General features: G+C 38.8%; 1 protein-coding gene across 1 annotated transcript; it reads right to left on the reverse strand.

The window, feature by feature from the left end:
* Positions 1-677: 677 nt before the first annotated feature.
* LOC108256662 (ankyrin repeat and SAM domain-containing protein 6) lies at positions 678-27,825 on the reverse strand. The gene is made up of 16 exons (XM_017453743.3): positions 27,291-27,825; positions 21,629-22,155; positions 14,464-14,508; positions 14,119-14,323; positions 13,842-13,948; positions 13,593-13,732; positions 13,142-13,388; positions 12,789-12,838; positions 12,507-12,716; positions 11,738-11,906; positions 10,227-10,417; positions 6,085-6,271; positions 4,603-4,670; positions 4,315-4,431; positions 4,123-4,207; positions 678-3,965 (listed from the first exon to the last, which is right to left on the reverse strand). Exons 1-16 carry the CDS (start codon positions 27,623-27,625, stop codon positions 3,925-3,927), a joined length of 2,724 nt encoding a protein of 907 aa, XP_017309232.1. The 5' UTR covers positions 27,626-27,825; the 3' UTR covers positions 678-3,924.
* Between the last annotated feature and the right edge of the window lie 53 nt (positions 27,826-27,878).

Consider the following 27,878-nt stretch of genomic DNA (forward strand, 5'->3'; position numbering starts at 1 on the left):
ATTTATCATAAGGAAAAACATTGGGGGGAGATATTAAGGTCAGCTGAACTCTTAAGATGTAACTTATCATGGAAGTTTACCCTGGGTCCCATTTCCTAACATGGGAATAAGTGAGGTTAGAAACTGTACTGCAGACAGCCACAAGAGGGCCTCGGAGACATTTTGGCTTCACATTTGACTCGCTAGGACGCCCACCCTTACATACAGTGATTGGATCGAACACACTCCTATGAATAAGAATGAATGCACATCAGAAAATATCCCTGAGGTCTACTGCCAATCACAAGTCAACTTAGGAACAGTAATAATCTTCATTTTACAACAAAACAGCAAATGTTATTAATAATCAATGCAGGAACCTTTTCTGAACTGAACCCCCCCCCCCCCCCCAAAAAAAAACGCTATCATTGTTTAATCAACAGACTTGGCCCTATTTAAATAGTTTATAGAAAGTGTGTGTGTGTGTGGTTGAGGGGTAATTAAACTATTTAAAATAAAATGCTGAATCCTGAGTCGTTAAATGGCCCAGAACCTGCGACCTATAATACTGCACTCAATCCAGTAACATGTGAACATCTAGTTGTTTTGTTTTTGGTTCAATTCAATCTCTACATATCATTGAGCTCTGCCATATGTGATCTCTTATCCATTCCGCACAGAAAAGTCTGCACTAACTCTGAATTTTGGAACATTGCTTTAATAAATACATATATACAATATCATAGGTTCTCTTATTTTATCTCTCACTCTGCATTTGCGATTTAACTGCATTTATTCCCACTGTACAAAGTTTAAAAGTTTTATGGCATAGTATGCATTGGGCTTCAAAGTCACTAGCGGACACTGGTCTTGCAGAACAAGTATTAGCTGTTCTCCAGCTTTGGGTTAAATTTACATTTATCCATGTTGATGGTGCCTCTGCACACTAGCATGAGCTTATCTGCACACCCCTGCATCATGAGAGCAACCAACCAGAATAATGTGTGTGCAACATTATAATAAAATTTTAATATATTTGTCCAAAAACTGAATAAATGAGAACAGAACACTAACATTTGTAACCGATTGAAGAGACTGACAGATATAGTCCCCCTCCTTTGGTGGCAGACCACCCAAATTTTTTGATAAATAAGTAAATATGTAAAAGTAAATAACAATTAAGATTGATTGCATATCCCTTGCTTGGAATAACTGCATCAATCCAGCAACCCACTGACATCACCAAGTTGTTGCTTTCTTCTTCTGTGATGCGTGTGCCACAGCTGCTGTTAGTTGTGTCATTTGGGGGGGGGGGGGGGGGGGGGGCACTGCATTAGTGGAGGGCACTGGACATCCACCATAACGACAGTCCTACATTGCCATGGCCAAAAGGCTGTCGTGCAAGGAAGTAGCCCCTACTCCAAAACTGACATTAAAAATCCAGACTGAAGTTTGCAGGTGATCACCAGGACAAAGTCCTAGCCTTTTGGAGGAATGTTCTCTGGTGAGATGAAACAAAAATTTAACTGTGGGCTATAATGATAAGGGCTATGGATGGAGGTACAAGGTTGAGGCTTTTAATCCAAAAAAACATCCCAATGTGAAGCATGGGGGTGTCAGCGTTGTCATGTGGGGTTTTTGCTGGAAAAGGGACTGGTGGACTTCTAAAAAAAAATATTTGTTAACAATACTGAAGCAAAACCTCAAGACATCAGGCAGAAAGTTAAAACTTGTCGCAACTAAATCTACCATTAGGACAATGATCTCAATCATAAAGTTGTAACAAAAAAAATGGCTTAAAGACACAAAAGTGAAAGTATTGGAGTGTCCATCACAAAGAGCTGACCTGAGTCCCATAGAAAATTTGTGGACTGAACAAGCATGCCTGATCAAAAGAGGCCTACAAACCTGATTGAGTTACACGAGTTCTGTTTAGAGGAATGAGCAAAAAGTCTGGCAAAGTAATGCGAGGCGCTTATGGAAGGCTACCACAAGCATTTGATTTATGTTACAGTAAGCAATAAACTTTAAAAAAAAAAAAAAAAAAAAATAGTACTCTTACTGTTCATCAGTTCAGCACTTGTTAGGTGAATGGTTAATAGTTGAATGGTAACACTCATGAACCAGTTGATGGTAAATGTTCTTTACAACCACAAACTGGTCAGATGCAAGGTTAAACGATCTGATGACATGCTTGCTCATTTTTCATTTGTAGCTTGGAAAAACACATTTAGATGGCAAAATGTCAGACTATAAATTAAGTGAAGATATTTATGTTATTTGACAGTGTACAAGAATATAGTTATATAAAATGATTGAAATTTAGGTAAAATACACAGTTAACATCAGTTAACCATATTTACTTGAGATGGTCAAAAACACTTTGGCCAAAAATAGTCAGAAATGGTAGAATTTCAGTAGTATCCTAATAAAATATACTGTAGTTTATACACTATACATCAGCCATAACATTAAAACCACTGACAATGAAGTGAATAACACTGATTATCTCATTACAATGGCACCTGTCAAAGGGTGGGATATATTAGGCAGCAAGTGAACAGTCAGTTCACAAAGTGTAGTGGTTAGTACCAATCAAAATTGGTCCAAGGTAGGACAACCAGTGAACCAGCAACAGGGTCACGGGTGCCCAAGACCGTGGGGAGCAAAGGCTAGTCGGGCTGGTCTGATCCAAGAGGACAGCTATAGTAGCCAAATTGTGGAAAAACCTAATGCTGGCTATGATAGAAAGGTGTAAGTATACACTGTGCATTGCACTGCTGCGTATGGGGCTTCGTACCTGGAGACTGGTGAGAGTGCTGACCCCTTTCTACCGCCGAAAGCACCTACAATAGACACGCGAGCATTAGAACTGGACCATGGAGCAATGGAAGAGGGTGGCCTGGTCTGATGAATCACGTCTTCTTTTACATCATGTAGATGGCCAGTGAATGCTTATCTGGGGAAGATATAGCATCAGAATGCACTATGGGAAGAAGGCAAGCTGGTGGAGGAAGTGTGATGCTCTGTGCAATGTTCTGCTGTGAAACCTTGGGTCCTGGCATTCATGTGGATGTTACTTTGACACATACCACCTACTTAAACAATGTTGCAGACCAAGTACACCCGTTCATGGAAATGGTATTCCCTAATGGCAGTGACCTCTGCAGCAGGATAATGCATCCTACCATACTGCAAAAAATTGTTCAGGAATGGTTTGGGGAACATGACGAAAAGTTCAAGGTGTTGACATGGCCTACAAACTCCACAGACCTCAATACGATCAAGCATCTGTGGGATGTGCTGGACAAACAAGTCCAATCCATGGAGGCCCCACCTCACAACTTACAGGATTTAAAGGATCAGCTGCTAAAGTCTTGGTGCCAAAAACCACAGCACAAATTCAGAGGTCTTGTGGAGTCCATGCCTCGATGGGTCAGAGCTGTTTTGGCGGAACATGGGGGACACAATATTAGGCAAGTGGTTTTAATATTATGGCTGATCAATGTACCTCATATGTCATCTGAGATATATTATCTTTGATCATATCCCAACTTAGTTGAACACAATAGCAATGGCTGGAGAACACGAATTGGATGGAAAAAAACACACATCAGATAAGAAAAATACAAACCAAAGGCAGTTATAAACAGTTATGACCTTTCACATTTGCCTTGTATTGTGCTTGTATGTATTATACTAAGATGTGACCATTTATGCAGAATAATGTGTGAGGTCCTTTAAGATTTCTCGTTTGCTTTGGGTACGATGATGCAATCAGTCTTGGCTGTAATGAGGATGTTCTTTGTCTTAGTGGTGGACAGATCTTCCAGCAGCTCATTAGAAACTGAACTACAGAGTTTCTTGAAAAAAGTTAAAACACTAAATAGAAGTTCTAGAATCATAGAAGGCACCATTCTCCAATCCCTCATCTGGCCAAACGTGTTACCTTTTGTTAAGGGTGTGCAGCTGATGTCTTGGCCAAACTGGATTTAAAAAAAAATAAAGAGAATGTGAATGTATAGTAGAATATCCAGATACACTGAAATGGTAGTAAGTACACAAAGATTCTGCAAAAACTGTAAAAATATACAGAATATCGCTAAAGGCTGAGATTTGTGTAATATTCAAAATGTGAATAACCTGTAGGATGCTGGTTACTTGCACTACTCCCAAAAGACGACTGGAAATTGTGGATAGTTTCCTGCAGTATCTGTCTTTCTCTTCCCTGAAATTAATAAATAATAATAAATAATTACTTTGAATATTGACAGGAAGAGGTATCAAAATTAAGACAAAGTTGACTACCAGTTTTTAACAGAAAAAAAACAACACCTTTCCAGCATTAAGTTCAGAAATGGCTGCCAGAATCTGTTGTCTGGGCCCATCTGTTTTAATCCCCAGCTCCTGCAGATCTCTGTCAGTCAGAGTCAAAAAGGCCTCCATGTCTACCTGCAGATAAAACAATAAGGTAATATACATACGAATAAATGCAGGCATGTAATAATAGTGTTTGGTAATAGGCGTACCTTAGTCAAAGAGGAAATAAAACTATATTCATTTGTTAAATCCACTGCAAATACAAGAAAAAGTTACAGACTGTACAAATATCCATGTCTATACCTCCTGTTCTTCAAAGATCGGCTGATATTTCTCCAGGGAAAGTTTTCTTAGTATACCTGAAAGTTCATCTGTAAAAAGGGATAAGGATAAAGGTAAAAATCACAACATTGACAGTGGGTTTGGAAACAATTCAGACAACTTCACACACAGGATTTGTGCACACTTTTCTGTGTATATAATTGCTACAGGCTACAACTGTCTGAACTGCAATTTTCAGGTCTCTCCACACAAGTCTCATGGCAGTCCATACAAATTTTCACAGAGTATTTTTGTGATTGTTGCAGCTAAAAATGCTTGATTTTGCTGCAGATTTTTTCAGAATTTGTGTTGCAATTTGGGGAGTTTTTTGGTACTTTTTTGCATGAATTGGCAAAATGGCAGTTGCACGAAATTGTTTTGCACGGTCTTTCACAGCGAAGTTTGTTGGAAAATAAGACCTTTTAGCTGTTCATGTTCGACACACATGAATCAAGGAGGGCTTTGGCTGAATATGCGTTTTGATTACATCACATGATGCATTTTGGCCCCATTCTGCAGAAAATCTATGGTTATTTTGAAAAATTGCAAACTCCTGCAAATATTGAGGTGTTTCCTTGATTTTGTGTTAATTTCTATGATCGCAAAATTGCAAAATCTAGGAGGGACTGCCATGGGATTCAAGTCTGAATTTGGCTGGGCAACTGATGGACATTCAGAGACTTGTCCCAAAGCCAATCCAGTGTTGTCTTTGCTGTATTCCTCAAGTCGCTGTCATGCTGAAAGGTTAAACCTCGCCACAGTCTGAGGTTGTGTCCACTCTGCAGCAGGTTTTCTTCAAGAATCTCTCTGTATTTGGCTACATTCATCCGTCCCTCAATTCTGACCAATCTCCTGTTCCTGCCGCTCCGAAGTACTCCCATATCGTGATGCTGTTACCACCATACATCGCCATAGTGTATGAGCCACTTGATGAGCGGTATTTTTACACAGCAGTGGATTTTATGTAGGCACTCTACCATAAAGCCCTGACTGCTGGAGTATTTCTGAGATGACGGCTCTTCCAGCAGGTCTCCCTTCTCTGTTGACTTCTAAAGCTCTGTTAAAGTGGCCCTTGCCCAGATCTATGTCTGGACACAATTTGATCAGCGTGTTCTATGAAGAGTGCCTTGGACTTCATGGCTTGGTTTTTGCTCTGACATGCACTGTGAATACACGCCTTATACAGACAGATATGTGCCTTTCTAAATACCCTCTCTACATCCTTGGTCCAGTATAACACCAAATAGTCCATACTGGTAAGGAGCTCAAGCTCCAGACACAACTGTACCAGGTAATACAGGCTGATGGTACTGGCTCAGGTATGTTAGGAATTGCTACACACACACACAAAAAAAAAAAAAAAAAAGCCTGATAGCTCTAGCATACCTAGTCAAATCACAGTATGGTGAATGACAGTGCATTCCTAAACTGAAACTAAGTCTGATCATTTTTATATGCACTGACCTTCGTCAGTGATGGTGCCACTGCTGGATCCACCACTACTTTTAGAACATGGCTGGGAGGAAGCAGAAGATAGGGTTTCACCAATGAGAGGTTTAGGAGTTGGGGACGGCGATGGAGTCAGGGTGGGGGATGTACTCTTAGATGTGGAAGAATTCCCAGACTGTGGCCTCTTCTTTAGATCAACCTTCTGTGGAGATTGGAGGCTAATGTTAGAATTATGGAATTCAAAAATACTCATGAAACTCTTACCCGGTGTAGCTAATATGGTTTCCGAAAGAGCTACACCCTCACTGTCCTCATTATTAAGAAAACCTGTACAGTCCCCTCCAAAAGCACAGTGTTGTGAAAAAGTATTTGCCTCATCCTGATTTCTTCTGTTTTTGTGTACATCTCATGCTAAATTGTTTCAGAAATTAAAACAATATCTAAAATAAAACAAAGGCAACCTGAATAAACACAAAATACAGGTTTTAACTGATAATGTTAATTATTGAAGCAAAAAAAGTTATCCAATACCAACTGGGCCTGTGTGAATGTATTTGCCCCTGTAGTTACTAATTAAGTTGGTTAAAAGGTCTTACCCAGTAACACACTATGCCAAAATGGAAAAACATTCCAAAAATGATGAAAGAAGGTGATTGAAATACATCAGTCTGGGAAGGGTTACAAAGCTTTTTCAAAGGCTCAGGGATTCCAAAGGACCACAGCAAATGGAAAAACTTGGCACGATAGTGAACCTTCCTAGAAGTGTCCAACCTTCCAAAATTCCTCCAAGAGCAGAGCAACTACCCATCCAGCAAATCACAAAAGAGTCAAGGACAACATCAAAGGAACTACAGGACTCTCTTGCATCAATAAAGGTCACTGTTCATGACTCCACTATCAGAAAGACACTGGGCAAAAATGGCATCCATGGAAGAGTGGTGAGGTGAAAACCACTGCTAACCCAGAAGAACATTAAGGCTTGTCTGAATTTTGCCAAAAACACACATTAATGTTCCTCAAACCTTTTGGGAGAATGTTCTGTGGATTAATGAGTCAAAAGTGGAACTGCTTGGAAGACAGGGGTCCCATTACATCTGGTGTAAACCAGATACAGAATTTCACAAAAAGAACATCATACCTACAGTCAAGCATGGCGGTGGTAGTGTGATGGTGTGGGGATGCTTTGCTGCTTCAGAGCCTGGGCAACTTGCAGAATTTATGTTTCCAACAAATAATTGAGGGAAACATGAATTCTGCTCTCTACCAGAAAATCCTAAAGGAGAATGTCTGGTCCTTAATCTGTAATTTATTGCTGCTAAAGGTGGCACAACCAAATTGGAAGTTTAAGGGGGCAATTAGTTTTTCACATTGGTGATAGGTGTTGTACAACTTTTTTTTGCTTCATTAAAATAAATAAATAAATAAAAACTGTATTGTGTGTTTACTCAGGCTGCATTGTTTTATGTTGCATTTCATTTGAGGATCTAAAACTATTTACTATGAGATGTACACAAAAACAGAAGAAATCAGGATGGGCAAATACTTTTTCAGAACACTGTATTGGAATGGCAAGAACAATTCTTTTTTTTGGCAATACATTGAAGACAATTTGGGTTTGAAATCAAAAGATGAATATGAGATAACAGATCAGAATTTTAGCTTTCATCTGCTGTTATTTACATATAGATGTGCTAAACAACTTAGAACATAGCACCTTTCATGTGAAGTCACAAATTTCTCAGATGATCAAACATACTGAACATGTGACAGATGGGTGTTTCTTGTTGCCCAGGTGTGTCCTGTTATATTGATTGTTTAAAGAATTAATAGGTCTGAATGTGTACTCTTGGTTTGAGCCCTGGGTTTCTCCTGTGAAAACTGCATTTGTTGTTGCCAAGGGAAAAAACTGCAGTTTATGACACAAACATTGTGAGAGATATGAAGGAAAAACAGCAGTCAGTGACATCAACAACCTCCACGGGGCAGCGGTGAAGGTATCATAATCCACAAATTTAAGAGCAGGAATATAGAGGCCATACCACAAGATGCAAAACACTCCACAGTAGTAAGAATCGGAAAGCCAGATTAGAATTCGCAAAGAAATACAGAGATGAACCACAAAGGTTCTAGAACCAAGATTAACCTCTACCAAAGTGTTGGAAAGGCCAAAATGTGGAGAAAGAAAAAGATCTGCTCATGATCCAAAACATACGAGCTCATCTGTCAAGCATGGTGGAGGTAGCGTCATGACTTGGGCTTGATGGCAGTTTCTGGAATGGGCTCACTAATCTTTATTGAAGATGTAGCTCATGATGGTAGCAGAATTAAATCAGAAGTCTACAGAAACATTCTTCCCGCCAGTTTACAGAGATGCATCCAATCTTATTGGGAATTTCATCATGAGGCAAGACAATGACCCAAATCACATTACTAACACAGCAAAGGACTTCACCAGGGGGGGGGGAATGGAAGGCTTTAGACTGGTATCACCAGACCTCACCAGACCTTAACCCAATTGAGCATGAATTTCACCTCCTAAAGAGAGACTGAACAGAAACCCCCCCAAAACAAACAGCAACTGAACTAAGCTGTGGTACTAGCCTGGAAAAGCATCACAAAAGAAAAATGCGACATTTTGGTGACATTGGGCTTGATGCAGTTATTGCAAGCAAGAGATATGCAACCAAAGTGTTACCGACTTTACTTTAATATTATATGTTCCAATACTTTTGTTCACCAAAAATTTGGTGGTGCCATGTTCTAAGTTGTTTAACACAACTAGATGTAAATATCAGGAAATGAAAGTTGAAATTCTGATCTCTCGTCTCAAATTTATCTTTTGATCTTAAACCAAAATGTCTTCAGTGTATAGCAAAAATAAAGAAATGGCCTTTCAGAGGGGACTGTATATCTGCACATACATGCAAATGCAATAAATCAGCTAATCTGACAGCAGTGCAGTTCATAAAAATCATGCAGACACAGGTCAAGAGCTTCAGTTAAAGTTCACATCAAACAACAGAACTGTTGTGGTTGATCTCTTTGACGTACACAATCAGCTACAATAATCAGATAAACTGTGGCATTCAAATGATACTTGATTGGTATTGAGAGGTATTGAGTGTGCCAAGAAAACATTCCTCACATCATTACACCACCACACCAGTCAAAAAAGGTAGGCTAGTTCCGCATGTCACAATAAAAATAGAGATTCATCTGACCAGTTGATGTTTTTTTCAATCTTGAATTGTCCAGTTTCATTCAGCCTGTGGCCACCTCAGATTCCTGTTTTTGGCAGGAGTGACAGGAGTGGAACTCGATGTGGTCTTCTGTAGCCCATCTGATTCAACGTTTAATGTGTTGTGCACTCTGAGATGCATTTCTGTTCACCATGGTTGTAACCACTGGTTTCTATGGGTTCTCTGTTTTTTCCCCCCAAGGTCCAGATTGAAGTAGGAGAACTAGCTACACTAGATTGACACTAAGTGTGAATGAGTGTGTGAATGGTGCCCTGTGACTGTGTGACAGAGTGGTTTCTCATCCAGTGTGAAATGTCCAGCTTTGCACATAGTTTTATTTGTTAAGTTCCACCACCACCCTGCTCCGGATAAAACATTTACTGAAGATAAATGAATGAATGGTTGTGTAAAAAGACTACTTCATATTCATCAGAAATAGATCCAATAATGTACGGCTATTTAACGATCTCAATCTAACCTTAACTATTGCAAACATCTATTATAGCCACTGCTTTATCATAAACATACAGCACAAGAATAATCCTAAACCATATCCACAAACTAATTTTAACATTAACAAATCTTAGCTAATAATCTCAATCCAGTTAAACAGTAGCCTAAAATCTAAATTAGCAAACACCCTCATCGTAACTTCTCTAAAGTCCATCATAAAATGAAAACACACATATTGTCAGAGAGCTCACCTGTGATAAGTGATTCAGTGAAGTGACCATGGTGAAGTGTCTCCATGATTCTTACATCCAAACGTTGCACAAATCTTTTTTCACATTTCATCTACCTGCCTAAAAGCCATCTACTTTTTCATATCTGTGGTTAGCAACTTGTAAATTATTTAAAGGCAATATAAAAATATTTTTGCATCTCGTGATAAGGAAAAACATGTCAACAGGACTATACCCATCTGGAATGCAAGTCACTTGTCACCAGGCTTGGGTTGCTTTGAATGCTGGGCAGGCTACTATCAGGCACGGTGGGCAGGGGTGTAGAGGTTGATGCCTCATGAGTTGGTGCTTTGACATCAAGCAGGCCTGCGGCCCTCTTCCTTTGGGCAGCAATTTGAGACAGTACGCTGTCAGATGCACTGCCTCCTGAGGAGAGAGTTGAATGAGATAAAATGGGTAAGACGATTAGTTCCCACGTGCTTGCTTCAAGGATACTAGTATTAGTATTCCTGATGTAAAACAAGATGCATTATGTGTCAAACAAGGTAAATTGAGTCCAAACACTGAGCTTTTTCCAACAGAATCTATTAAACCCTATTAATCAGAAAGATTTTCTTTTAGTAAATTGGGATGATTTAATGTTTCATCAAAATCCAATCTCCTGCAAAATGGGTGAGCTTAGCTAAAGTTAACTGGTTTCTTCATTAAACCACATTCTCCAGAGTCCTATCTTTTAAAGTGACTTTTTGATTAGGTTAAAGGTTGCAAACTATTATATGGCATCTGTACCTCTTAAGAGACTCATTTTGTATATATTTAGCTTTTAAAAGAGTCATCAAATTAATTACACAGGAGCAGTTTTATACATGTTAACAATTACAGGCATATAATATGGCTCAAAATGTGATCCACATAAACATGTAAAATTTAACCCAATTTCTCACAGGAATATTGACATAGTTAGGCTAATTCCCAAATGGCTTCCTATTCACTGTTTACACTCACTACTTGATGTATAACAATGATGCTGTAGGACATTTGTCCATCTGGAAGCCATATGAAATTCGCAACTCAGATAATGCCCATTGAGAATTAAAAATGCAGCCTAATATTACTTTAATATAACTACATCAAACTGTACATAATTTATAGACTTTAGAATGTAGACTTGTGCACAGGAAAGAACATGTAGCAAGCACCTGAGCACACATACCAGCCTGCTCTTACTTCTGCCACATAACATAGCATTAATGCATTAACCACGCAGCACAGAGGACATGCAGGCAGTACCAATTTGCACAGCGGATGTATTCAAACCAGGTGTGGCATTGTGGTACACATATTCAACGAGTGCCTTAAGTTCCGTGAAATCTGAGCTCATAGAGATATGCATGGTGACAATATGTGGCCGGGGCAGAGCATGACTCCGGCTTGAAAACAGCTGTGGCTGTCAAGCACCTCTGTGGCCAGGAGGATGCAACGAGGTTGTGTGACATTGGTTAGAAATTTAAGACAAAAACGCATTTACACAGACCCTCAAATCCTTCTGCAGCTCTTTAAAAACACTACCAGAATTTCTTCTACTAATAATAATAATTGTAATAATAATAATAAAAAGCAAATAATATTTATTTTGGGAAAATTCCATTTATGCATTTCATTTTCTGACTACATTGTTGGCTATAATCAATAAAAGCAAAAATTAGCAAAAGTTTTCTTTTTACATCAATGTGTGTTTGGATATACCTGAACGATTATGCAAGTCTGATGTATGGCGATTGACCCCTCCTACTCCGTTGGAACCCCCTGATGAGTGAGGTGAATTATAGTTGCCCGAGTTGGAGGGGGAGGAGGATGGGATCTTACTGATACTGGGAAACTTCATGGATCTGCTCACTACTCGACTTATGGATGTCTAAAACATCAGTGGAAAAAATCAGGTACAGATGATCAGAAAAAAAAAAAAGCTCACGCACAACTATGGCACCAATATTACTGCAGCTATTTTGTATGAATCTCTGCTCCTTAAATAAGATTGCAACTATTTACATTTTAAAACACTGACTGAAATGTGTTCCTTCTTCATGGTCCATTGATTCTATACAGCCTATGTGGAAAAACATCTTAATGCTGAACTCACACTACACAATTTTAGCCCTGATTTCCCTTTTGAAGACTAATTTGATTTAATTTGCCGTGCGCAGCAGATCCCTGAACCCAGGTCTATCATCCATCTATGTTTGTGGAAGGACAAAAGCAAAATATAAGCACAATAATATTGCTTATATATACAATAATGTGTCATATCATACCCTAATTGGTTGTTAGGAACAACAAAAAATACAGGAAAAAAAATAAAATAAATAATGAATAAAATAGCTAAATGGCATAATGAAAATCAAGTGGTGTCAGCAGTAATGCAATTCTGAAATAATGAACGCTAGGTAGCTATGTACAAATTTTGTGTCCACCTGGCATAAATCATACCACAGACAAGGCCATATCAGACACTTACAATATCAGAGTTTCCACTGGTGTTGAAGTTGGCTTTGCTTGGCCTCTGAGGCATAGTCAGACGAGACTGCTCACTTGTCTTGCCTCCCTCCTTCAAAACCCGTGAGCGGTCGGAGTTCCATGGCTCAAAGTTGGATGGAGGTAGGAAGGGTGGGATAACAGCTTTAAGCTTGTCATTGGGCAAGCGAGTCAGAGGTGCACCATTTCTCAGCTAAAAGGAGAGATCATTATACTTATTACAGAAGAAGCTTTCAAATCCATGAGAGGTCATGAAAATGCTTACCATTGTGGTAATGAGAAAGTCATCTTTGTCACTGCTGTTTCTGCCAAGACCTTCAGAAATCATAGAACAGCATAACTGACATATATTCTTCATATATCTTATACATTCTGTGATAATTTGAGAAAGTTAATATTGTTTTTAATCATGTTTTAAATCATCCAGCAGTTTCCACATATACTGATTAAATATTGTGTCCCTTTAAAGAATCTTAAATTAAACAAAGATTCTAATCAAATCATTAGATTATTTTTATCTGCATAATTTTTCAGGGCTGAGTAAAAACAAGAGATAATCTGTATAAGTATTACACTGACAAAGAGTGGCAGTACATAAATTCATAAATAGCATCTTACCACTCTCTTTGCTCTTATCAGTCCATGCAATGGTGAAGTCATCCATAGGTGCTCCAGAAGGTGAAACCATTGCACCACTTGGTTCAGAGTTGTTTGTGTCTTTTCTGTTCTCTGCTTTCATGGTAGCATCCAGCAGAACCCCTGGGTTATCATGAAATGGAGCTAAACGATTGGGGGGGAGCCCATGCCTTAGTGTGTGTGTTAGCTTCAGTCTACGAAAGCGATTAGACATGCGATTCCACCAGGACTGGAGAGGAAGAGAGGAGAAGAAGTGTATGAAAGCCGGTCTGTAAACCTATGAAATATCTGGTTTGTAAGGGGATATGTCCCAGCAAAGCAAGAACATATGTACATCACTTACCTTGTGGTGAGGAAATTTTTACATGGATCTACTACCCATAAGACTTAGAGACAATAAATTATGTATGATACTGTGTACACAGAGCCCCACCTTTAGGCCTCCTTTATCATCTGGTGGTAAAAGTACACTGGGAGACAGGTGTTTCTTGGTGGAGATTTTGTCTCTGTGCCTACTCTTGTCTTTATCTACCATCATGCACACAGCAGCCAACAGTCTCACTAATTCAGTGTCTTGAGTAAGATAGAGAAGAATCAGGAAAGAATGACAATTAGATATTTTTATTAATTTACTACATGGAAAAAAACAGTGTGAGATAATGATAAGTAGTTTTCACTCTACCTGGGTCATTTAATAGCATGACTAGGTCAAAGGCTGTGTATCCATTCTTTGCCCTTAGATTTACATCAGCTCCCTGACTCAGCAGATATTTCACCACATCCTTATTCCTGCAAAAGGAAAAAAAGAGGAGGACATCTAAACACTCTGTGTGTCTAATAAGTGCAGCATGTATTATAAAAAAATATTTTATGGCAAAATGTTGTTAGAGCAATTGTGTTTTTATTTTTTAAACAGAAAATAACCAGTATTAGTGAAAATTCCGAGATGCAAGCATTACCCATGATATGTTGCCTGCATAAGAGCTGTCCAGCCATGGACCCCATCCTGTTTGTCTATGTCTGCATTCCTCTCAACCAGAAGCTGCACCACTTCCAACAGACCGCTCACAGCTGCAATCATCAGAGGCGATGCCCCATCTGCATTAGCCATGTTCACCTGAGATGGATCCTCCTCTAGTATCTCCTTCACCAGTTGCGCATTTCCTATTACATACACACACACACACAAATAAAAAAAAAAGCCTGGGGCATCAGTACATATCATTTACTGTTTATACATTCATCCAGATCATATTATTGCATTATCAGATTTTAAAGCATTCATTATCCTGAGTGGCACTCACCTAGCTTTAGAGCACTGAAAACATCAGGTCTTTTCTTCTCATCATCTAGTGGACAGAAAGAAAAACAGCAAGTAAATATTTATAGGATTAAATTTATTTATAATCACCCCGATCTCTCTATTCCAAATACATATGTCTCCATTTCAAACAGCTGAAATAGCTGGGGTTATATTTACCAGTTCCAATAGATACTGATCCATGTTCGTGATGAACTGCACTGCTATTTAATTATGTACTCTGAATATATCCCTGCATGTTGCCTATTTTATAGATCGGAATAATTGGATAATATGGTAAAACAATGGTAACATACAGTGAAAAACAAAAAACAGAAGCTTGGTTTCAAAGACGTTATCAGTTTAATATGGATGTACTTATTATGTAACATAACTGGTACATACAACTGGTTCATTGATATTTCTATGCATTTCTTTTCATGGCTGAGTGTCTCGGGTCATCGTCATGTTGGAATGTGAACATTTGTGCTATTCTGAGGTCCTGAGTAGGTCTTCCTCAAGGATGTCTCTTTATTATGATCCATCATCTTTCCATCAATCCTGACAAAATTCCCAGTTCTTGCACCATGCTTCACCATAGGGAAGAAATTGGCCAGGTGTGAAGAAATCTCTGGTTAACCTCCAGATGTCCTTGGCATACTTGCCAAAGAATTTAATCTTGGTTTGCTCAGACCATAGAATCTTTTTTCTCATGACATGAGAGTCCATTTGGTGCCTTTTAACAAACTCCAAGCAAGCAGTCATGTGCCTTTGACATGGCACATGGGGGGGTAGTTTTGAATGATTTCCTTTTAAACAATAATGGATGCCACTGTTTTCAATGGAAAAGTTTACACTGCTCGTTCCCAGATCTGTAAACAGATGAGGAAGAGAGAGCTTAGCAAGCTTTCAAATGTACCACAGAGTTTGTCAAAAGGCCCAAAGTACTCTATATATTATAAAATATATAGATATTTTAGCCAGAAAACTGCTCATCTCTGGTGTATTAGCACAGTTGGTAAAAGTTGCTTGTCTGTAATTTTGCCTAAATACTTTTCTAGTTTACAGTAGGTTGCCTTTTTAATCATAGATGTTATACCTGCTTAGTAGGGCTAGGTAAAAAAATATCGATGCTCCGATTTTAATCGATCTTCAATTTAACGAAATGATATAGATTTGGGAAATCCCCGAATCGATTCTTAATGCGCGTGCTTTACTTGAGAGGATGTGAATATTATCTGTAGTTCGCCTCTCGTCCTGAAGATGTCGCCAGCTTTCATGTTTTGAATTTTGAAAACGGTTTTATTTCTGTTTCAAGCTGTTAATGAATTTCACTGTTGCACTGTTTCAGTTTTGTTGTTGTTTTTTTACAGTAATGTGCAGTGCGCAGTTTGTGCTTACCTTGTGTGCACTGTATACACATATTTATGATTTCTTGTTACAATGTTTGTTACTCAAAGTAAAAGTAAAAAGTTATTCAACATAATTGTGTAAGCCCTATTGTTAAAGTAAATGTGTATTTCAGTACTATAGCTAAGTAGGAGGGTTTCTGTTACCAGCATTTATATTAAAATATGGATTCCACATCTGCAAAACTAACATTTTAAATTAAATATTGATAGCTAATCCAAATTGAAATCGAATTGAAACCATATAGATAAGAATCGAATAGGCAAATTGGTCGCAACACCTAGCCCTACTGCTTGGTACAAATGTTTTGTTCACAGACAATTGTGTCTTTTTTCTTTTAAACAAACCACTAAAGTGAACAACTCAATAGAGGTCACTGCCATGGACTGAATCATTCTTTTTGTCCGTCTGCTACAAACAGACTTCGCACTTGCACTCAGTGGATCCAAGACTGACTTATTTAGCATGAGCAAATAGCCTTATAAAGGTGGGCTGTATTTATTAAAGGACTCTGACAATGGCTGGCAAAAAATAATGTATACTCCCTGCTCCTGGGAACGAGTGAAGGATTCACTGATCTGATCAAAAATGCAGAATTCCTTATGAGCTAAATTACCCAACTGGCTGACTCACACACTGGATAATACCAGGGTGAAGGAAATAATCTAAGGACTCTAAAGGACTCACTCCAAGTTATTTTTATTTGTTTCATGTATTGTAATAGCAAATGAAACATGGTAACATAAAGCAAAATCAAGTTGATAAATAGATTAACATTACACAGTTCTGTAAAAATAAATAAATATTGTTGTAATATTCAATTAATACATTTGTTTATTTACTGTTTGCGGTTTATTTACTTTCATGAATTGTAATTAATTTCACCTTCATCAGGTTCATCATACATCTGCACTCAAGTCAGTAAACACTAAGTTATAAACAAGGTTCCCACCTTCCTAATTCAGCAAGCCAGTGCTTGAGTCAGTGAATTTGCTCATCTGCAAATAAAGTTCCCTTGTTTAAGCATCTTTGTTATGTTTTTTCCCAGTATAGCAACAATAAATTACACAAAAGACACAAAGATGTTTTAGTAGATTGTAAAAAATAAATAAATAAATAATACATAACTTAGCTATGATGATTACCTAATTTTTTTTATTCTTACAGAAGAGCCATGCTTATGTGCTGTAATATGAGCAAAAGAAGGTTGTGAAAAATTGTCTTTATTGTTTAACCTTTTGTTCAAAAAAATTCACAAAAACATTCTGCTCTCGTGGATATCAAACAACCGTAAATAAAACAGTTTTATTAAAAAACAAAAAAATCTTTGTTAAATACAACAATTATTGGAACCCTTTTAGTCAATGCTTTGTGCTACCTCCCTTTGCCAAATATTCTGATGAGGTTGGAGAATACATGGTAAGGGATCTGAGACCATTCCTCCATACAGAATCTCTCCAGATCCTTCAGATTTCAAGGACCATTCTGGTGGACTCTTCAGTTCACCCCACAGTTTTTCTATGGATTTCAAGTCAGGGGACTGGGACAGCCATTGCAGGACCTTGATTTTGTGGTCAGTAAACATTTTTGTGTTGATTTGGATGCATGTTTTGGATCATTGTCCTGCTGGAAGATCCAACCATGGCCCATTTTAAGCTTTCTGGCAGGGGCAGTCAGGTTTTAATTTAATATCTGTTGATATCTGATAGAGTCCATGATGCCATGTATCCTAACAAAATGACCAGGTCCTCTGGCAGAAAAACAACCCCAAAACATTAAAGAGCCACCACCATATTTAACCATAGGCATGAGGTACTTTTCCATATGGCTACCTCTCTGTGTACACCAAAACCATCTCTGGTGTTTATTGCTAAAAAGCTCAATTTTGGTTTCATCTGACCATAGAACCCGATTCCATTTGAAGTTCCTGTAGCGTCTGGTAAACTGAGATGCTCGAGTTTGTTTTTGGATGAGAGTAGAGGCTTTTTTCTTGAAACCCTTCCAAACAACTTGTGGTGATATAGGTGACTTCGGATTGTAGTTTTGGAGACTTTCTGACCCCAACTAACTTCTGCAATTCTCCAGCTGTGATCCATGGAGATTTTTTGGCCACTCGAACCATCCTCTTCACAGTGCGTTGAGACGATATAGACACACGTACTCTTCCATAACATTTCCAGTTGACTGGAACTTCTTAATTATTGCCTGATGGTGGAAATGGACATTGTAATTGCTTTTGCTATTTTCTTATAGCCACTTCCCATTTTGTTAAGCTCAACAACCTTTTGCTGTACATCACAGCTATATTCCTTGGTCTTACCCATTGTGATGAATGACTAAGGGAATTTGGCCTATGTGTTACCTCATATGTATACCAGTGTGAAACAAGAAGTCATGGGTTGAACAATTTCCTGTTCCTAGTCACCCAGATGTACTAAAAAAAATATATATATATATATATATATATATATATATATATATATATATATATATATATATATATATATATATATATATATTTAAATGGGAATATACTTCAAATATATTTTTCAATTTTCCAATAATTGTTGCACACCTATATTTAACAAAGACTTTTTTTTTTGCATAAACCTGTGTTTTGTTTACAATTGTTTGATATCAATGAGAGCAGAGTATGTTTGTGAACTTTCTAAACAAAATATCAAAAGGTTAAACAATTAAGACAATTTTTCACAGCTTTCTTTGCTCAAAGGTGCCAATATTAGTGGAGGGCACTGTATGTATATATTAGAAATTTTTTGTGCGCATATTAGACTTCCCCAGACTATGTCTTGGTTGGGAGGCCAGTATAATTTCAGTCTGCAAACTTGAGATGGATCTACTAACACACTCTAGGTCTAACACCCTTCTGTACATATATATAGTATATCTGATCATGCATCATTGCAATTATTTATTTATAAGTAATCTGTTCTCACCCAGAAGACAATGGGTTCCCTTTTGAGTCTGGTACCACTCTTCCTCATATAGTCTCAGTGAGTTTTTCCTTGCCACCGTGGCCTCTGCCTTGCTCATTAGTGATAAATTCATCCATTTAAAATGTATATCCTGAATTTATATATTTCTGTAAAGCTGCTTTGGGACAATGTTCATTGTTAAAAGTAGGGATGCACCAAAATTAAAATTATTGGCCGAAGCCGAATATAATGAAAAACTTGGCCGAAAGCCGAAGGCCGAATACCGAACACGTTTTCTCGCGTTTTTTCCATTTATTTTGCCATTTTTTTTCACCATTGCATAAATTAAATAGTCAAAATGTGCTTTCTACTATTTTGTCTTGCTTTTCAAAGAAAAAAATCAATTACAAAAACTACAATTTCAAAATATTTATTCAACACTGAACATTTTTTTTCATTCCAGCAGGCATAGGCTACCAACAAGGCACAATATAACTTTAAACAAATAAATTAGTTAAATAAAAATATTTTGATGTGGTCATCTTTGATCCCCCATTGAATAGCCAATGTTAGGCCTATAACTGACTGCTGAAAGAATGCAACACTCTGTAGCTTACAACAAAAAAAAAATGCATTAAAAAGTGCATTAACAAGAGTGCAAAAAATGGTTCTATTCAGTTCTATACAGCTGATTAAATTGGGGATATATACCGCTCGCGTCCCTGTACACCTCGCGGAGTATTATGGTAGATATAGGATTTATCTGCCTGCCCTTAAATAAATACGTCTTTACCTGCTTCCGTACTCTACTCCCTTACGACGTGACAGAAACATGCTCCGGAACAGAAACAAAACAAACGCACGTGTGTCCACAGTAAACATCCGAAGAGCATGTAGCTCATGCATGTGCACGCCCCCTTATCGAGGTCGTGACATTCACGTGTCTCACTCTGTTTGCTAGGCTATTTGGTCGCGTCATCAAACAGGTCATTGTTCGGTCAAATTTATTCGGCCTTTTCACTTATTTCACTTATTTCGGCCGAACACAGAAAATACTTTTTTGCTATTTTCGGCCGAATAATTTCGGTTGCCAATCATTCGGTGCATCCCTAGTAAAAAGCCCACTTTTAGGCCCACATCTTTTCTTTATATACTGTATACTACCTCTGGGTAAAATTATTACATGGTATAAACATGGTATTAGCTTCCACTGTTATGCTGATGATACACAGTGGTGTGTTTCAGCAAAGCCAGATGACAGACACCAGCTTAATAAAGTTGAGGAATGTGTAAAGGACATTAGACACTGGATGCTTATTAATACTTGTACTAGGACCACATACATAGCTAGAAGTAAACTTTCTGATGACATAGTTACTCTGGATGGCCTTTCTGTTTCATCATGGGCAGCATTAAAAGACTTTTGTGTGATTATTGACCCCAGTCTTTCATTTGACACTCATGTAGTTAATATTACTAGGATAACCTTCTTTCATCTCAGAAATGAAACGACAGGAAGTTGAGCTTTCTCCTACAAAGCCCCACAGTTATAGAACAGCCTTCCAATTAGTGTTCAGGACTCAGATACAGTCTTAGTGTTTATGTCTAGGCTGAAAAGATATTTGTTTAGGCAAGCCTTTTGTGAATAGTTTTTTTTCATAGGTAAAGGAGTAGATCTATAGGACTCACGGGCAAAGAGTGTTGTGGTGAACTATGAGGTTTGGATGGTGTGTCGTGTCCCCCCCCCTTTGCACTCCCTGTTTGCACTCTGCATGCAAGTACTTTGTCCTTAATCATTATTGGACAATAAGCATACCAATAATCTCTCCCCCTCGCTCTCTCTGTCAATCTCTGTCTCTCTCTGTCTGTCGAGCTACACGTTACTCCTGAGAGATCAGTGATCCTGACCCCTTCTGCTCTCCAGACCTGCCCAATCCATCCTGATGCCCTACTTCTGGTTGGAATTCTCATCAATTGGATGTCACATGCTGCTGCTGAGGATGGCCCCACATAACACAGCCTAAAGGTCATTGAGATTACTGAGGATGATACAAATTTAAAAAACATAAAGATGGCTTTGGACCTCAATACATATGAACAGTTATGCTATGATAGCTTTACGACTGCAATTGTCACAAACAGTTTTGCAATCAAATCTTCATCAGTAAACAGAGGATAAGTTCAACAAAACAGACTTCATGTAAAAATTATAATGAATTTCCTGGTTACACAATTGCACTATTTAACCATGTAGTATTAGCACAATTATAGAAGGAATTTATTTATAATCACACTATCAGGTTTCACCCAGATGAGGATGGGTTCCCTTTTGAGTCTGGTTCCTCTCAAGATTTCTTCCTCATGTTGTCTCAAGGAGTTTTTCCTTGCCACCGTCACCTCTGGCTTTCTCATTAGGAATAAATTCATACATTTAAAATCTCTATTCTGAATTTATTTATTTCTGTAAAGCTGCTTTGGGACAATGTCCATTGTTAAAAGCGCTATACAAATAAAACCCAATTGAATTGAAAAAGTGCTATACTAATAAAACTGAACTGAATGGAATGTTTGCTTTGGTCAGTATCATAGCTCCTCACTAGCCACTGAAACTATGTTGACCAGAGATCTCTACTCTCTATTTCCTGCATTTAATATTATTCCTAAGAGTCAATAGTCAATATACATACTGCACATGTGGTGTCTGTCTGAATGTTGATGTCAAATATATAGATTAGGTTGACAGCTACCCAGAACATTCAATAACATATGAGCAAAGATAATGTCATCCATCATCCCATTCCCCTTCCATCTAACCGATCTTACCTGGTTGTGGACGAACTGTGGTGATGGAATCCAGATAACTTTTCACCTCTTTCTGCTTAAGATGCAGTGCCACTTCAAAAGCTGTTTTGGACAGAACGTTAAGCTGATCAGGATCAGCACCCCTCTCGACTAGCTGCTGAGCTATACTAGCCTTCCCACTCAATGTGGCTAACATTAGTGCACTCCAACCTGTGGTCTTCTGTGAAAAGTTCACATCAGCTCCCCACTCCAAAAGCAGTCTGACCATAGCCTCATGACCCTGCTGAGCACTAACCAATAAAGATGTGATATCCAAGAAGTTCTTCCCATTATCACTGTGGTTACTGTTATTCCCATTAGCATTTCTTTCAGCTGCAGAAAGGTGGTCAAAGTCATCCACAAATGCTCCATGCTCAAGGAGGAGTTTGGCAACATGTGTGTGGCCCCCACGGGCTGCCATAGTGAGTACACTAGCTCCCATGCGATTCCTGCCATTGATCTCTGCCCCGTTCTCAAGCAAGATGTGAGACACATTCAAATGGCCAAACCTGTACAAAAAAAAAAAAAAAAAAAAAAAAAAAAAAAAAAAAAAAAAAAAAAACACACAACAGAGAATGTCAATTCACGGAAGTCTGAGTTCTTATACTGTAAACTCATTGTAAAATAATTTCCCATAGTATTTAAGAAATAGTGTACATTTATATGTAGCTAGCCATCTATACCTTGGAAAAACATTTTAAAAAATACAATAGGCTCTTGATTTTATATGTGTCTGTATCAAACAATACATGCAAGAGCCTGCAGAATAAAGCAGGTTATTGATCATGGAATACCACTTATATTATGCAAGGTGTAATAAATATTTACATTTAATCAAGTTCACATTGCCTCCTCTGAAAAAGTATCTTCCTCTGTATCTCACATCAGGAAAGGCTACTTGGGTTTAAAAAGGGGGGAAACCACTCTTCTACTAAGCACACAGTTTTTCACAAGCCAATACACTAGCACAGGGGTTCTAAACCTTTTGAAATTAAAACTCCCCCATGAAGTACTTTCTAGCATATGGAGCCCCCCGCTCCACACACCCCACTCTACTCCCATTCGACAAGCAGATGATCAGAAAACCATGGGAACAGAACGCTTAGCACTTGAACCGTAAGCTGTTTTAACATTTACTTGTTTGTTTTAGTGTAGGCTACATATAGGTATAAGCTAATTGATTGCAATTAAAAGGAAACTGCATTGTCAGCAGTGTGAAACAGAACAGTGACAAATTTGACAATAGAACGCTAGGCAACAGGGCACTTTCTGGGAACATTCCCTATTGACTAGCATATTATTGTCAAATTTATTAGTGAGACACCTGTGCTTGATTCTCAATGTCAGTAAGTGCAAGTCTGACATCATTTTCTACCTGGAGGAGATTTCAATACTTGGCTTTCAGCGCTGCCAATTTAGAAAAACCTACCTCACACAGGTATGTTGACGCGAATGGAATGAAAAATCAGACTGCAGAATCTGACAATTGAGGGTATTCTTTCATCATCAACAACCAAAATATGGACAGTGAGCAAGTGACAAAGAGATCTCAATTTGATGTCACTCTCTAATTCAATTAATTGCACCTCCATTTCGACATCTTGGTCTTTGCCTGGGTAACTGAAGGGGTCCCGGACCCATGGAAATGAAGTGTAATCATCACTGAAATAGCCAAATTGCTGTTTCAGTCCAACATTTATGGTGTGTATCAAAGAAAAGATATTCACCATCCCTGTCTCTTGCGCACAGTTGGAAAAGGTTGCAAACATGTCAACATTTTTGTTTACTAGCCAATCATGCCAAAGATCCAATTTGCCAGTGAATGCACAAACTTTGTCTGCCAGCGGCCAGATATTTGCATCTCTCCCTTGCATCGATGTATTGAGCGAGTTCAGTCGATCAAAAATGTCCATTAGATATGACAGCTGTACTATCCACAGGGTTCATCAACGTAACATGCAAGCCAGTGCACCTCCATGTGAAAGAATAGCTGCTAATGCTCGACACCATAACCCAACAGAGTAGCAAAAACTGGCGCGAGTTTAAAGTTCATGCTTCTATATAATTCGCCATTAACACTGCCTGCTTTATAACAGTCTCAAGAGACTCTGACATTGTCTTTGCAGTGAGAACTTTGTGATGGATCATGCAATGGGTCCACTTTTTTAAAGGGGCTATCTGCTGGACGCATGTGACGAACCCGCTCACACTCCCAGGCATTGAATGGGTGCAGTTTGTGCATATCCCAACACGTTTATCCCATGCCATACCTGCATCTTGAACAAACCCACCCAGCATATCAAATAATATGTCGCCAGTTGTGCAGGCTGGAAGAGGCTGACAAAAAAAAAGAAAAAAGAAAGAAAGTCCTCCTCTTTCACGTACCGGACACAACTCGGCAATTGTGCTAGCCCTGCCACATCTGTAGCCCTGCCACATCCAGCTGCAACACAGTCATATCACTTGCCAGATCTGATGCAGTGAATAACTGACATTTGAAAGGGGGATGCAAGTAATCTGGTGGGAGACATTCCTCCAAACATGATTTTACAGATGTCTTTCACAGCAGGCAGAACATAAGCTAGACATTCGCTAGCCACAGTGGTGTGTTACTTTCCCTTTGAACAAAGTGGCTTGTCTGAGTATCAATTGTTTCATTTCTAAATGCCATGGTTTCAAGCTATCATTTGCAAGCACATCTGCGCACACACCGGGGAAGCAGCTCTGCATCTGTTTCAGCAACAGAAAACCTAAACTGGAGATAACTACAGTCAAATTTTCCTATTTAAACTTTTATGGGGGTAGATGGCAAGGCAGAGAAAGCATTGTCATGTAAACCCCTTTAGGCACGTGTCGCTTTTCCTAACTACCTACGAAGCCCTGTGCACTGCATAAACCCAGACTGCATAAATATTTCTCATGCTTAATTGGGCCATACATGGTTTGCAAGTACTTAGATGCTTTTGCAGTTGCTCCATTTGCTAACAACATGAAGAATTCACTTCAGTACACCAGTATAGATGAGCTTATTGTGTCCCAATTCTCAAAGACCTAACGTTCTTTTAGATACAATAAATGCAGCAATGACTACTGCTCTCACATCTATCCAAGAAGCCACTGCGGAAACTTGTGAAGAGTTTTTGAAGCTTTTAATTTCGAAGTTTTCATTGACAACATTAAGGTCACTTACTTGACGACCAGACCATGAGCCCTCTGATCAACTGTTATATTCTGCCCTCCTACGCCAGTTTGAGCCTGAGTCACTCTCCTACCTGACAGATTTAATCTTGCATATGAGGTTTACTACCTCTGTACTGTTCCATCTTGTTTTAAACATGCAGTTCTACACAATTTTAGACCAATCTCAGAACTATCTTTCTTTTAAAGGTTTCAGAGAAGGTAATTTTATTGTAGATTTCCTCATTGTTAACCAGGAACAAAATTTTTGAACATTTCCAGTCAGCCTTTAAACAACAGCATGGAATCTGCCCTCCTCAAGGTAGCTAATTATTTATTGCTGACTGTTGATTCTGGAACATGCACTGTTTTAATATAGTGCAGCTTTTGAAAACGGTTGACCACAGAATTCTTCTGGATCATCTAAAATGTGGTGTAGCCATCCAGATCATAGCTTTAAAGTGGTTTGTCTCCTACCTTAATAACAGGACTTTTAGTTAGGATTGGTAACTTCTCCTATTCTTTATCTAGTAATAACTCTGGGGTACCCCAGAGCTCTATCCTGGACCCAGTTTTGTTTTACTTTAAGTGTCTCCCAATTGTTTTAATTAATATATTGGATTTCTTAATTGTGTTTATTTTATTCTGTCTTAATCTTATACTGATTTGATTTTTCTGTGCAGCACTAAGCCAATATATAATACTTCATACTGCTATTAAGGTAAAGACAAAGGAATGCACTAGTAAATATGCCTTAATGTCAAAGGGTTAATGAGCTCCTATGCATAGAATATGATAGTGTAGCACCACCAGAAAATATGGTAAGACTGACCAATTAGAATCTGCCAGAACCACATGTGAGCAGTGCAATGCACAGCAGTGCCTCAAGAGATTTGCCAAGCAGTGACTCCAAAAACTAAAGTGCTCTTTCATATTGGGAAAAAAAAACTAATTTGCCTAAGATTACAGAAAAAAGAAGCCAAAGTGGAAGAGAACCAATAACTACCCCAATACAGTAATTTCACCTTCACCACATTTTACAGCTGTGCTGAACAGAAAAACATCTCAGTGTGCATAACATGTCAAACCAAATATTTGGAGCACTAAACACACAAACCTGTTTTACATGGACACTCACTAATATAATTAAATGTGTTTGTTAGTAACAATTCTTCTCCTTTCTGTGATTTTTATGATGATTGCACAATCTGCATATGGTCATGCCAATAACTGCATATGGCCATGCCAGTACAATTATTTAATTGAACTGACGTGCCTGAACTTATTTAGCTTGCTCCCAATAATACATTAATGGCCACGAGTTATTTTTATTAAGTAGGTCCCAACAGGGCTCCGTATAAATTTAATCTGCTTGCAAAAGTGATATACATAACAGCCCATGAAGGTGAAGAACTCAGGTGGACTGTTTTTGAAGGAAGAATGGTCTTACATTAATGCCCAATCTCCAGTACTTTCAACTCCTATGCTGGTTTTGTACCCAAGACCGAACTAAAAAGAAGTTAGGCTGAATACTTCTTCCTCTTGTCGTTCTACTGAAATATGCATGTACCGAAATCGACCTAAAAGGTATTACATCGTTTTGTGGGGTTTTTTTGTTGCTGTTGTTTAACAACAGTTAGGGCGCACAGTGGCTTAGTGGTTAGAACATCTGCCTCACACTCCAGGGTTGGGGGTTCAATTCCCACCTCTGTCCTGGGGTACTCTGGTTTCCTCCCAAGTCTAAAGACATGGATGGTAGGCTAACTGGCATGTAAAAAGTGTCTGTAGTGTATGAATGGTTGTGTGAAGGTGTATGCGATTGTGCCCTGCCCCTATCCCACCTTGTGCCCGATGCTCCCTGGGATGGGTTCCAGGTTCCCCGCGACCCTGTAGATTAAGCTTATACGGATGGATTTAAACAACAGTTATTTCTGTTCCACTAACTTCATTGGACAAGCGCTGTATCAAGAGTGCTAATATTTAGTATAACTGCCCTGGGACATTTCCCTGTTTGTATCACTACATTTAATTAAAATTAGAGCAATAGTTCGTTTCAATGAAACCGCTACTCCACTTACTATGGGCTGTTAATCGGTCTGTGCGTTGGCATGGCAACACGGAACGCTATATCCAGCTGTGGCTTCTTTCGGAACGATTTTCGTTGACGGAGCAAAAATAACAACATATTTGTCAAATACTGTGTCAGAAATATCAGTTACTCGATCTTAATGTCTTGTTTACGGAAGTGTTGTATAAAAGCCTCACATTCGCAATCTTGTCGTACTGAATATTAGCACAGCTGTGATTAGTTGTGAAACTCGGCCTACAGCCTCGCGCCTACAGCCGAATCAGAGCTGTGCTGATATTCACTACAGCAGTACTGTTGCTCGTGATATGTACCCTACTGATACTGAAATACTGATACTACGCGAGGTAGCGTCAAGTAAATAAAGAGTCATTGTCATACCTCGCTGCCTGCATGAGCGGTGTCCAGCCATAATTATTCCGACTATCCACAGACGCCCCTTTTCTCAGTAAGAATCTAACTAAATGCTCGTGTCCACTTGCAGCCGCGAAGTGTAACGCGGTGTTCCCTTCTTCGTCGGTACAATCGACGGGTACAAGTGGCAGTCCTCCCCGCACGATGTCCACACTGCACTCCGACACCGAATCCAGGCGTGTTTTGGACTGTCTCCCTGAGTCGGTCCCAGCAGGCTCGAGAATGCTTTTTGCACTCTCATAGTCGCCCTCATCGCAAGCACGGAACAACAGGAGGGAATTTGCTGGAACGCCGAAATTCATTTCGGAATTTTCAGTACAACGGCAATTTTTTCCTCGTTCTACGTATCGGCGCGTACATTAAGAACATCATCGGCGTACAGTGATGCTGTTAACCGCAGGCGCAGGAAAAACACATTACTCAACAACCAGCAGGCTACTTGTTAGAGTATTTGGAAACTTTTTTCCTTGCAACGTTTGCGCGCGCACGCTCGTGGCTGCGCATGCTCACTGAAGGGTCATTCAGCTTCCACCAACGGCCACGAGCCTGTTCCGT

The sequence above is a fragment of the Ictalurus punctatus genome, chromosome 23 (assembly GCF_001660625.3).
Source record: "Ictalurus punctatus breed USDA103 chromosome 23, Coco_2.0, whole genome shotgun sequence".
In the NCBI taxonomy this organism is placed as follows: domain Eukaryota; kingdom Metazoa; phylum Chordata; class Actinopteri; order Siluriformes; family Ictaluridae; genus Ictalurus; species Ictalurus punctatus.